Source organism: Dama dama, chromosome 1 (assembly GCF_033118175.1).
Source record: "Dama dama isolate Ldn47 chromosome 1, ASM3311817v1, whole genome shotgun sequence".
NCBI lineage: Eukaryota > Metazoa > Chordata > Mammalia > Artiodactyla > Cervidae > Dama > Dama dama.
This window is the reverse complement of record NC_083681.1, coordinates 50,508,876-50,522,395: the sequence shown is the minus strand read 5'-3', so window position 1 is coordinate 50,522,395 and position 13,520 is coordinate 50,508,876. Positions and strand designations below refer to the sequence as shown.

The 13,520-nt window shown below is 54.1% G+C and overlaps 1 protein-coding gene across 1 annotated transcript; it reads right to left on the bottom strand.

Annotated features, from left to right (window-relative positions):
* Positions 1 to 321: 321 nt before the first annotated feature.
* On the bottom strand, positions 322 to 12,221 carry RHOG (ras homolog family member G). Its single transcript, XM_061149040.1, has 2 exons — positions 12,122 to 12,221; positions 322 to 1,530 (listed from the first exon to the last, which is right to left on the bottom strand). The coding sequence occupies exon 2, from the start codon at positions 1,468 to 1,470 to the stop codon at positions 895 to 897; it is 576 nt and encodes a 191-aa protein (XP_061005023.1). The 5' UTR covers positions 1,471 to 1,530; positions 12,122 to 12,221; the 3' UTR covers positions 322 to 894.
* Between the last annotated feature and the right edge of the window lie 1,299 nt (positions 12,222 to 13,520).

Below are 13,520 nucleotides of genomic sequence, written 5' to 3'. Positions count from 1 at the left end.
TTGACTGTGCGAGCACCTATCTACAGGCTGATGACTCAGCCTCTCCCTTTCTAGGCCTTAGATAAGGAAGTTTTTCCTCTTGCTTTGCATCCCAAACTACTGCAGAATCTGTGGCTGGGCCCCAGGACAAGACTGGGGCCCCTCCAAGGGAGCCCAGAGCTTTGTTAGGGAAATTGGGGGGTGGGGGGACCACAATGAAGTCTATTGTCCCCTGTCCCCTCTTGCAGGAAACAAAAGGCTCCCAGTCTCTGGGGAGCCCTAGCCCATGCTTGGTCCCTGCCCAACCCCCAATGCCCAGCACACAGGGAGGAGCCAGGGCCCTTGGAGACAGGAGGTTTTATTGATGCTGATGGGGGTAGGAGGGGCCCCCAGGAGCCCAGAGGGAGTGGGGGTGGGGCTGAGTCAGTCAGCGGATGCTAAGGCTTGGGCACAGGAGGGTAGGTTAGGGCACATTCATCTTCTTAGGATTCTGTGGCTCCTTCTCTGGGGCAGGGAGAGCGCATCATGAGGGCGGAGCAATCGAAGAGCAGGGAGGAAGGGGTTAGGGATGGCGGTGCGCTCCTAACCTGAGAGAAGGCACCACAATAGGCAGCAACATCTGGTCAGTAGGGGGAAGTGGGGAGGGGGCACCTGGTTGGCTTCTTGGGGAGGGGCCCGTCCTCGGCCTGGGTGAGCTTTCAAGAATTCCTGGTGTTCCCAAGCAGAGTGGGGCAGGGCCCAACGCCCCTCTCCCTGTGGGCCTCCTTCACGAGAAAAAGGCACTCGGGGAGCCCCCTTGGCAAGGGGTGCCAGAATTAGTCCTTAAGGCACAGCTGGGGGCAGACAAGGCGCCAAGGCACAAAGGCACAACTGGTTGGGGAGGGGCAGGGGCAGCCTCCAAGCTGAGTGCCAGGGTCACAAGAGGACACAGGACCGCCCACGCTTGACAGGCGTGGGGTTGAGCACAGCCCGGACAGCCTCGGCAAACACCTCCTTGACGCCGTCCTGCTGCAGGGCCGAGCACTCGAGGTAGCGCACAGCGTGGATCTGCTTGGCCAGCGCCTGGCCCTGCTGCGGCGTGATGGGCGCCTGGCCCTGCTCCTTCAGGCGCCGCAGGGTGTCAGGCTGGGCTCTCAGGTCCTTTTTGGTGCCCACCAGGAGGATGGGCACATCAGGGCAGTGGTGGCACACCTCTGGATGCCACTTGTGCCGCACATTCTCATAGGAGGGCGGGCTGGCAATGGAGAAACAGATGACAAACACGTTGGTCTGAGGGTAGGAGAGTGTGCGGAGGCGGTCGTACTCCTCCTGGCCCGCTGTGTCCCACAGGTTCAGGTTCACCGTGCGCCCGTCCACTGCACTCTGGGCGCTGTAATTGTCGAACACTGTGGGGATGTACTCCTTGGGGAAGGCGTTGGTTGTGTAGCAGATGAGCAGGCATGTCTTGCCCACAGCTCCATCGCCCACCACTACACACTTGATGCTCTGCATTGTCGGTCTACCTGGAGGCTGTGCCTCCTTCCCGTTCTGGGCCCCTCTGGATGCAGCGACCTGTGGACAGGAGAGAGATACTCTGGGTTAGGGAGTCCTGGGAAGAAAGGATGGGGGCATACAGAAGAGAACCAGCTCCAGTTCTCTTAACCTGACACCATCCTGCAATCCCATCAAGACAGACCACAGACAGACAGACACAAAATGGGAGACAGGTCCTGAGACCAAGCAAGGATGCTCAAGGATACGGAGGCTGGCACTACTGTGTAATATATTATGTGAAGCATGTAAGTTCTGATGCCAGACTGACTAAGGTCAAAATCTGGTTCTGTTATCTCCTAGCTTTGTGACCCTGGACAAATTACTTAACCTCTCTATGTCTCATTTTCCTAATCTGTAAAATGGGGATGAAGTAATACCTACTTCATTGGGTGGTTGTGAGGATTATATACATTAACACATATATAAAGCATTTAGTACAGGGTCTGGTCGTAATAAGCATTCAATAAGTATTAGCTACTTTTCTTTTTCCTCCTGGAGGTACTGACACAAAAGGATGGTGCACACGTGCAGGGATCTACTCGATCCTCTATCAGCTATGCACCCCTCCCACTGAGTAGACTGGAGACAGCTTCTGGCACAGGTCACTCTGAGATGCAGCCACGGGTGAAGCCTCCCATCTCAGGGCCCACCAGCCCTAGAGCACTGACGCTTTAATTCCAAACATGACATCTTGGCTACTGACTGCAAACCGAAATGTGTAATGAGAAACCTGTTGAGTAAGAGGCACAATTCTCTAGGCAGCCGCCCTATCTCAAACTAGGGTGCCCTGGGAATGGTGAAAAGGAGGGAGCGCTTACCCATCATTCTTGGAAGCATGGGAAACCCTATCTGGCCACACAAAACCAGGCTGGCGACTCAGTGCAGGGGAACACTGGAGACAGAGCCAAGGCTGGGATTTGGTCTGGAATCTGGGTGTGTAATGATGAGCGAGGCAGAGGCCGGGGGTCCCAGACATCTGCATCTTCTCTCAAGGTGGGCTAAAGCCCAGCCAAGAGGGATGAACAGAAGAATAAGACAAAAATTTGATTTTCCCCTTAATCTTCTACCTCTTCCCTGAGACCATGGCCTGTGCCTCTGAAGAAGCTGAGGGGCTTCTGGACTTTTGGGCAGAGAACACAGTGTCATTAAGTACTATCACTGAGAAGACATGCTGGTATCAGATTGGTCAGGGATTCTAATCACAGCTCCACCAACTAGTCAAAGATGATTCTCAGGCAACATATTTAAGTTTCCTAAGCCTCAAATTTTCTCATCTGTAAGATGGGGATAGAGTTGGTGAGAGTATAAGATAAGCTAACATATAGAGAGTGTCTGGCATGAGGCGTGGCACACAGGAAGTGGCAAATAAGTCAGCTGCTGTAATTATCAGTGGGGTAAGTTTGAGAGGAGTCCCCGTTCCAACCATCACCCGGTCATCTCTGCAGCTCACAGGGCCTCGAGGTGAGGAACTGCTCTTCCGAGTTCTGGAACAGAACAGAGCTTCCGGAAACCCTGAGATTATTTATACTGCTGTGGCAAGGGTAGTCCTCTAATTGACTACTTCCTCTCAGCCACGGGGGACTTTTTCTGGCTAGTATGTTACTTCCTTTCCCTGCAGCTCTCTCACAACCAGGTCCCTGCTCCCTGGGAAGGGACAGCTCTGTGTATGACAGTATGACACACCCAGTTCTCTTCGCTATCTCCTGCTCCACCCAAGCACTATCATCCCTGGCCCATCTTCTCCATTTCACTTTATACACAGCAAAACTGTACCCTGGTCTGCCAACCCTTATCCTCCGACCTGTCCTCTCAACTACTGGTCCCAAAGCCTCAAAAATCAAATTTGGAAGGCGCAGGGGGACTCCATCACTGGAAAGTAGAAAAGGAATTCTGGTGGTGTGGAACCTGCAGAGAATCCAGGGTTTAGTCCCTCCCAGCTCCCTCCCAGGCCCCAGCTTCTCCTGGGACCAGCTGGGAGGGAAGTGAGTTCATTCTATGACGCTGCCTCTCTGGTTTACAGTAAAAATATTTCCATCTTATTTGCATGAATAAATGTGTGTTCAACCTCAGGAGAGTGGATAGAGGGCCTCAAGGGTATGGGTCCAGAAAGAAGACAAGGACCCTCCAGGGCACTTGAGAATTTGAGACTGGAAGTCAAGAGAACTCAGCCAAGTCCTAGCCCCAGGGCTGCTCTGCTGCCAACTCACTGCAACCAAGCAAGAGGCACTTACCCTCTCTGGGCCTCAGTTTCCCAATCTGTGAAATGGAGAGAAAAAAGCCGTGCAAGGATACTAAGTGGATGAGATGAGATATTGAGGAGCCCGGGGGCAGGGGACAGGATGATGGAGATAGGAAAGGCCCCTGGGAGCACAGGGTGGGGGTGGGAAGGTTGAGTCAGTCAGCAAATGCCTAAGACCTTGGCACCTGAGCCCAAGTCAGGGCACGCTCATGTTCTCAGGATTCTGTGGCTTCTTCCTTGCGGGAAAAGAGACAGCATCTTGGGGAGGGGGGTGTTGGTGCCATTCCTTGTGTCCACTGGAAGGTTGAGGAGAACCCAGCATCTCGAAGAGCAGATGCTCTCTAGGCCTGTAAATCTGTAGCAGCACACGAGGCCAGAGCATGGCTGTGACCAGGAACCCCTCCCCTCGAGCCCAGCACTGGGCTGGCCCAGGCAGGAAGGCAAGGAGGGGACTCTGGCCGACAGTCACAAGGCCCGAGAGACAGCTGGCTCCACGCAGCTTTCTAGGGAGGGGTTATCAACCAGCAATCAGTAAATCAGCCCTCAAAGGAGCGAGGAGGGAGCAGGAAGCTTCCGGGCTGGGGAGGGAACAGGGACTGACACCGGAAAAGGATCACGAGGGAGGTAGTGTCCAGAAACAGGCAGGGCAGAGGCAGTACAACATAGGGCCAAGGGCACCAGATCCCTGACTCTGACCTGGGATCACCTGCTGACTCTACCCCTTGATTAAAGCCCTCCATGGTACAACCCTTTACAGATCACATGGTATTACATTTTTTCATCCTTCTAACTACTCATTGGTACTATTCATACTCACAGATGAGGAAACAAACCCAGAGCAGTTAAAATAACTCAACATCACACAGCTAGTCAGCACAGGACTCAACATAGACCCCATTTTTTTTTAAACACAGACCCCAATTTTGCAATCCAAAGCCCTATGTTTTCCTCAGTGTGTCAACAGCCTCCAAGTGACCCTTACCAGCTGACTTGGTGACCTTAAGCCAGTAACTCACTTCCCTTCCTGGAACCTGTTTCTTCATTTGTATGACCCATATGACAAAACTCATCCTCCCTGTCTCAAAGGGCAGGAGTGAGGATCCTGAGCACAGGGATGAATATGCTTTATAAACTTGGAAGTGGGCTGCACAGAGAAGGTGGCAAAGGCAAAGCCTTTCATACCAAGAGGCTGGAATCATTGAGTACACAGGTGCTTGAGAGGTGGCGGCAGCCCAATTCTCCCCATTCAAGGATAGCTCAGACCCTTATCTCCTCTCCCAGGGCAACTCTTTTCTCTGAACACCTATGGCCTGAACTGGTTCAAATAAGTTCCCATAGCTCATTTAAGGAGGGCGCATGCTCAAAAGGTAGGATCTACCCTGTACCATGCAGGACAAAGGGACAGTCAATGCTGTCGGAGGCCAGACAAGGACAATGGCCTGCCTGGGGTTGGGGGATTGACTGTGACTTATTTACTAGGTCACTTAAAAAAAAAAAAACAAAAACAGAACTTTTGTTTAGTATGTAAATAAACATTTGCAGGTTAGTATAGTCTTAGCCATATTGTTCTGGCTTTCTAGTCCCAGCTTAATTCAGATCATGCCTGGTCCCTCATCTTGGCTTTCAGAGTTCTTCATAATCTGGCAAAGGTTTTGGAGTCAGATAAAGAATCCACTTGCAACACAGGAGACACAGGAGACTAGGGTTCAATCCCTGGGTCAAGATCCCCTGGAGAAGTTAATGGCAACTGCTCCAGTATTCTTGCCTGGAGAATCTCACGGACAGAGGGGTCTGGCAGGCTGCAGTCCAAGGGGTCACAAAGAGTCGGATACAACTGAGTGACTGAGCACTCTACACATTCCACAGAGCTGGGTTCAAATCCTAGTTCTGCCATGATGAGCTAGGTAATAGTATCAACCTTATAAGGCTGTTATATGGATGAAGTGCATTGATACACAATGTGTGTGTACTAAGCAGATGCTTTGAAATGGGAGTTCCCTTCTCCAGAGGGGTCTTCACTGTCCTATGTAAACAGGCCAGGATCATTCTGGCCTCTGAACTTTTCCTCTTGTTCTTCTCTCTGCTGCCACTCCTTCTCCCCTTTCAAATCTTCCTGACTCGAGGCCTAGATTAAGTTTCATGGTACCACGAGGCTACTGAATTCTGCTTTCTTTGAACTTCGACAGTGTGGCCACCCTTATAACGCTTCTTTGGCTCTGAGTCACTCTCCTTCTGCAGCAGTCACATATAAGTTCCTTAGCTTGTGGATGTCCCCCTGACCAATACTGAAGTTTGACCTCCTCGACTCCCCCACCAAAAATCTTGAGTACAGGCTTCTGATCTGCTTGCTTCTGCTTCAGGTACTGAGGTCTGCATAAACAGGTCAGAAGCCCAGAACTGAACTGACACCTCCATAGTCCAAACTGCAGTGCTGAATCTTACTGGACAGGAGTGGCAGCCCAAAGCCTTGACTGGGCTAGGCAAGAATCTTTCCTCCCAGTACCAGTTTGACCTGGCTCCCGCAGGGAGCACAGTCCAAGGGGCTCATCCTATCTGAGCATAGTCCCCAGAGCCTAGCCTGTACCCAGTGGGGCCTGGTCTTGGGGTGTGGCCCAGGCAGGCCCAGAATGGGGGAGGGAAAGGAAGCAGCATATTGCCTGATTGCCAGATCTCTGTGGCAGTTGTAGCAGGGGAAGTGTCCCAACTGGGAGTGGGGGAGGGGAGGAATAGGCCCTAAGAGCCGGGGGAGTATGAAGGCAGTGGGAACTTACTGGAGCCTTCTAATCTGCCTCCCTGACACGGGAGATCCCCGCCTGCAGTCCACCCTCAAACTCATTCTAACTATAATTCATCACTCGGGGTATTCTGATCCTAGGCTCTGGCCACATCACCCAGATCCTCTCCACAAGCAGCCTCCACATTCTCTTCCGTAAAACACGTCAAGTAGCCATATTCACTGTCCTGGTGGGAATCCAGCATTTCTCCCCCATTTCCACCCTTCAGTCCACCACTCAGCAGCTCAAAAGACTCCAATTGCCTCAAACAATCCCCTAATTTGTCCTCCAGAGCCAACAACCACTGCCAACTCCTCCAGGGAAGTTTTTTTGTAAACCACCCAAGTCACAAATGACTTATTCCATCCAAGGTCTGGGTCCTGATTTTCTCACAGGTGCATTCTATCTCAGTCACGTGGAAGCTTATCTGAATCTCTTGTCACTAGACTGGGAGGGCCTAGAGGGTAAGGTCCTGGCCATGTCTTCCTGGGCTAAGCACAGCACGCAGTGGCTGTCAGTAAATCGCTGAATGAACTCTATCTGTCCTTCATGTCTTTGCACATGGGAGTTCCTCTTCCTGGGATTCTGCTCCTTTTCCACTGTCACCCCACTCCACAGCCTCCCAGTCCTTCAGGGCCCAGCTCCATTCCCCAGCTTCTCAAGGACACCATCCCTTCTTCTACCTCACTTCCCCCAGTACTGTTATTTAAGTTCATTGTGCTGAACTAACTCGAGCTTCATGAGGAGGGAAATCTGTCCTGCCTACTTCCACAAGCCCAGCAGAGGGCTGAGCAAAAGCTGCAGACTGACACACACCTCCTCTCTCATCAATTCAGACTTTGATTCTGGGAAGAAGGAAGAGCCTCCAGGCCCAAGAGACACCAGACAAGGGTAACTAACTTCCTCCCCTTGAGGAGTATGATTTAGGGTAACTGAGGGAGTGCCCTGTCCCTCAGCTGGAAGAGTGAGAGGGGTTGGAGCAGGCATAGCTCTAGTCCAGTGGCGATGAGGAAGATGGGTAGGAAAAGTGGTACTGATGAGGCTAAGGACTGGGAATATCTGAAGACCAGGGCTGGCCAAAGATGAGGTCAGGGTCATGGTCATGGTCAGTGTTAGAAACAGCTTCAGAAGTTCTGCCAGTCTGTCTGTTTGTTTGAAGGGGGGAGTAGGAGAGCGATGGTACGAAGAGGCTCAAAGGGGCTGCAGCTGGGCTAGCAGGAGGAAGCTGGGGGAGACATGAGGTCAGCATGGGGCTGGGACCAAGCCAAGGGCTGAGTCTTGCTTTTTCTTCCCCTTCTCCCATCAGCAGGGACAGAACCCGAGACAGCCTAGTTCCCAGCCTTTAAAAAAAAATTCACGCTGGAGAATTCTCCACCTCTTGCCATTCTCCACCCTTTAGCCCCTGTGGAGGATCCTGCACTCTGCAGAATAGGAGATGGAGGGAGTTGAATCTACCCACTAGGGATCCGGGAGGAGGAGGGTACAAGACAGCTATAGCTGGGAGGGCTGTGGGAGGCTGGGACCCTTTCACTCAGTCCCAGCTCCTCTCCTTCTTCTCCTGGTGCCCGAGCACCTGGGGTGCTCCACACACAGCCAGCCCCAGGGCCAGCGCAGCAGGCTAAGGAGGCTGCCCCCCCTCCCCCAGCAGGCAGCACAGAGGAAGGCTGAACACTTGCTTCCTCCTCCCCACTAACAGCAGCTCAGCAGTCCTGGGGCCCCACGGAAGGCCCGCGAAGTGGCACTTCCTTTGCCTCTGCTCATTTCACACGAGGCTGTACAGAAGTGCCATCCTCCCAATCCTGCCTCCCCACCTGAAAATACCCAGAGACCCAGGGCTGCCCAGTCACTTCAACACCGCCCCAGACCTGAGGGGGTTTCCACAAGGGAAAAAAACATCAGGGAGGAAACTCCGGCATCTATTTTCCACTGTCAGTGGGGCAGAGCTGGAGCCGGGCATCGGGTACTCCCCCATGTTGCTGTCCCCTGGCAAAGTCCCTGACTCTCTGGCCTCTGCTCTTGTGCTTTGGGGAAAGGGGCCAAACACCCAGACAGCTACTTAGGCCTGTTCAAGGTGGGGTCCAGAGTCGGGGGCACTGCTCTGAGGAGCCTCTTGAGGGAAGGAGAGTCAGAGCTATCAGTATTTCGTATGCTCTTTGGAGCTATTGATAGGCAACTCCTTACTTCTGAAGCTGAGCCACAAGCTCTGAAAGCTAATGAGAGTTATATACAGGACTGCAAGCAAATCCAGGACAAGGACCTGAGTCTCCTGCCCTTTAGCCTGGGAATGGGCCCATCGCTCTGACCTCATTCAGGATGACCCCCATCATGGTTTATTCCTTCAGGAAATGGGCCAAAGGGGCCAGCTTGACATCTGAGCCCGTTTTACTTCCAGGCCCTCATGCCTAGCCAGTGCTGGGGCATCCGTAATTCAGAACTGACATTACTGGACAGACAGCCACCCTGTCCCAGCTGAGGAGAGCCTCCTCTAGGCTGGAGCTCTGGGGGAGATGCCCTACCCCATGACATGAGGACAAAAGAGGAAGCTGGACCCTGGACAGGAAAACCAATCTGTACTGGGGAGGCGGCCCAGGCTTTGTCTTTGGTTTCCCTCTTCACAGAACCCTATAAGCCTCACCACTCACAGGTATACACTGTGTATGCTGGAGAGGTCTTTAGTTTGGGCCCCCATCTTCTTTTTAGTTGCTCAGCTACCTGCATTCATCATCTTCCCAACTGTCTCACTACAGCCACAACCTCTCAAATCTTCCTGCTCATGACCCCCTAAAAACTTACACCAGCTACTTCATCTGCCTTAACATCTTGCCAGAAACAACTCTCCGTATCCTAGATTCTCAACCAGGATCTTGACCTGAGTCACTTCTCTTCACGTCAAGACCCTGACTATAGTTTTTTTAGCCAAAACCTCAATGGCAGCCTCCTATAGCAGGTACATATTCCTTACCCCCACCCTCTGCAAAATATTTCCCCACTTAGATTTCTCCCACCTTGGTTATATTTTTCCGGTGGTGACTTTCATGCAATTAACTCAAACCTTCAGTGGGGCCAGGTCTTGTCTGGGAGAACCCCTGTTTCATCCATCCTATCTTTACTCTTAGAATCCTGTTGGTTGCTCAGTTATCTAAAATAAGTACTGGTTTGGCAGGTGGGAAGTCAGGACTCCTGGGTGGTTTTTTAACTGAGCTCTGATGCTGGGAAATTCCTTGTATATATGTCCTCCCCTGAGCTGGGATTTTTATGCAGGTCCCTGGGACTTCCTGCTGGGGCCAAATCTCTACACCTCCCAGAATGTCAGTAGGACAGACAGGAGTGCGGAGGAAGAAACAATCATGGGAGCAAGACAACTGTAAGAAGGGAAACAGACCTAACGGGGTACAGGAATGGTCCTTAAACCTAGCTGTGCTTGGGAAGCCCACAAAAGTAGCACTTTCTCTCCTCCACTTCTCTTCCTCTAGTGGAGAGAAATGAATCGAGTAGACCTGAGAAGGCAGAGGGAAGCAGGATCTCTCAGAATGCATCCCAAAGGCTTGAGAAAGGAGCTTGAGAACAGGACAGCAAGGCTTACAAACAGCCAGGCTGGATTTCAGTTAGACTCGGAATAAATTCCAAAAAGAGAGGGAATAGGCTCTTAGGTGAGAGGTGGAATATTAAGGATGCCTGAGGAAGAGGGATAAGCAGAACTCTAGAGAGCTTCCTGGTCACCAAGGCCTTGATGTAGCCCAGGGCACGTGGGAACCTGGCCTGGGAAGGCCCTGGAAGCAGCAGGAAAGAGCAGGCAGACACCTTTGCCTCATACCCCTCTTTTTTTTCCTGAATTGGAACTAAGACAGTTAAGATTGAAGTTAAACCGGCCATAGCCTTCCCTCTTGAACCCTGCACTTTCCTTCCATCATGCCTAGCTGACCTGGTCCCCTTCTCCCCACCAGGTGGTGCTGGAACCAGTGAGCAATGGAGTCAGGGACCTTTAGGTTGTCCCCCAGGCTCCAGGCCCGGCCTCTTGACCAAGCACCTAAGGGTCTGGGAGATTTTGATTTCTCACGGCCTCTCTCACCAGTCCTATTCAATATTGTGTCACTCTACCCTGATACTCCGAATGCTACAGACTGCTTCCTCCTACCTAACCACAACCTCACCCACTGCAGGTTCCCTTCATTCTGCTAGCTTCCCCTGCTCTGGGCCCTCTCAAGGCTGAGGGCAGTTATTTTGTCTCCAAAAGATAAAGATATGGACATGTAGACACTTGCACGCACATACACATCTACAGAGGTTTTCCAAACCCTTCATCACTTTATCAAGGGGAGGCTGCAGCCCGCCTCTCTGAACTAGGGTGGTCTGAAAGGTTCCCAAAAGCTGGAGATTCGTTACTGAAAGGGAAGGAGAAGACAGGGGTCCATCAGAGGGAGGGCAGATGAAGAATCAAGAGGGTGGATATGTGTGCAGGAGCCAGAAGCTGGGCAAGGAAGGGAGCAGGGAGGCCACAGGAAGAGGACAAGGATGAACAGAGAAGCAGGGCAGGGGAGAGGGCAGGGGCCAGACGTGACTCTGTGTCTGGGGGAAAAGCAACTGAAGAGGATGCGAGAAGGTGGTGACAGAGGGTTCGAGGGTAGAGTCTGAAGAAGGAATGGAGGAAGACAGAATGAGAACTTGTAGAATTCAGGGACTAACAATGGCGGGGAGGGAAGACTAGGAGATGGCTCCTCATCATTTTCCAAGGCTAGAGTCTTTGTGGCCTCCCAGAAGTCCTATTCTCCCCATCTCCTAAAAACAGTCCTGCTCTCAGTGAGTCCCTCTCGCTAACCATGATCAGCACCTCCGAATAAGAGCCCTTCCACTCTGTCACAGGGGAAGACTTGGTTCCTTCCCTTCCTCCGTCTACCCTGCCAAAGAGCAGTGCCAGGCATCGGCGAGCTAGGCACAGCCGATGTTTGCTCACTACAATACTTGTTTCTCTGTTCCAGGGATGGAGAGGTTATGCTTCACACAGAGAAGCACTGGGGTCGGCCGGGGCTCCCTCATCCTCCTCAGCACAGAGGACCCTTGGGCTGCAGTCTGGACCGGCCTCGATCTTCCAGGGAAGGAGCTCCTTCTCCGCAGCCCAGGGCTTCAGAGGCAAGAGACAGCCTCTCTCTCTACCTCACAAGTGTCACAACTGCCAAAGCAGTTCTCTAGCCCAGGGGCCCCTTCCCCTCAACACACTTCAGAACAGCCCTCCCGCAACTCCTGGGGGCACCCCATCTCCGAGTCCCATCTCCCAGCTCTGAGCTCTTCCCCTCAGAGACTTTTCTCTCGGAGCGGGGGCCCCTCCGGCCTCAGGATCCCTTGCGGCTCCCGGGGGCCGGTACCGCCGCCCTCGGTAGAGGAACCTCCACCCTCCCGGAGCCGTCGCCGGCTCGCAGTGGCCCGTGCCCGTCCCCGCCCCTCCCGGCCGGCCGCGCCCGCCCAACTTGGAGCGAGCCGAGCGCCTCCAGCCGCGGCCTCCCGAAGCCAAACTTCCCGGGCCTGCGCTGGCGTCCAGTCCCGGGCCGGCCGGGCTCCCTTTCCCCGGACCCTCAGCCCGCCGGCCGGTGCCGGGCCTCACCTGGTGCCCTCCCCGCTGCGGGGGAGCTGGGGGCGGCGGCAGCGGCTCGGGGCTCGAGAAGGAAGTGAGAGCGGGAGGCCGGAGGAAGTGGGGGGGGCGGGCCCGCCGGCGGGGCGGGGCGGGCCGGGGCGCGGGGGCGGGCCGGGGCGGGGCCCGACCAGGAAGTCCGCGGGCCGGGCCCCCCCACCCCGGGCCGCCCCCGGCCGGCAGGCCCCCGGCCGGGTGCTGGGCTCCCTCACCCCAGCCCTCTGCCTCTGAGGCCCTTTAGGTCAGGGCGGCCAAGGTCAGTCTTCTTCTTGCCGCCCCCACCCCAGCAGAGGCCCTAGTCTAGGCGCTTGGGTTTTGTCCCCCTCTCCCCGTATCTCCCTGCCCCCCCACCCCTGCGGGAAGATGCTGAGAACGGGCGCCCCTAGGCCTGGTGCCTTCAGTCAAGCCCCGGGATCGAGCGATGGCCCAGGCTGGGGTTTGGCCAGAATGGGTCCGGCTGGGACAGTCCCCACCCCTGCCCCGAGCCCCAGGGGAGCTCGGGGTGGCAGTGATTCAGCAGTGGGAAGGCCCCAGACCCCTGGGAAGGGTGCGGAGACTGGGGGAAGGGGAGCTGGCGTCAGCACCCGGGGAAAGACAAGATCAGCAGAGGCGCAGGCGGAGCCGCGGGCCCCAAAAACAGGATGTCGTGTCGTCGTTCCGCACCCGGCGGCTCCGCGCGCCTGGGCTCCGGGGAAGAGGCGGGGCGAGGCCAGGACGTGGGGCTCCTCTCGCCCCCTTTTCTCGCTGCGGCGCGCAACTGCTTGGGACAGAAGGGCCGCACCCAGTCCAGAATCCTGCTGGGGCCCTGGGGACCGGCGGGTGGGCGGGCTCGTGGGCGCCCTCTGGTGCTTCTGCTCCTAGGCCTTGCCCGTGGAGCTCTGACTTGAGAAAATATTCTTCGTCCAACACAAACTTTGAGTGCCTACCACGTGGAGGGCTGCGTGCTCGGTGCTGTGGAGGAAAACAGAGACGTTAACGAAAGGCTCCTTGTCTCCAAGAGGCTTTCCAGAGAAAGAGGAAGAACAACTCCTAGAATAAACTGTTCAACTTTTCTGAGCCTCCATTCTATCTTTGGCAATACAGAATAACATCCCCTTCATCCTGTAGTTGTGAAGATGAGAATGGATGTAAAAGGCCTGCTGCCAATGGCTGGCTCACAGTAAACACTCAACAAATGCTTCTTTTCCTCTTTTTAAAAATCATGTTAATATAAGAATGAATTCCCAAAACACAGCGTGCCTGCCCACATCTTTGGGTCTTTGTGCATTCTATTCCTTCCGCCTAACTTCTGTATTGACTGCCAGGCGAAATAGACTCAGCCTTTCACAATCTGTCCTTAATGGACCACTGCCTCCAACAAGACACACACACA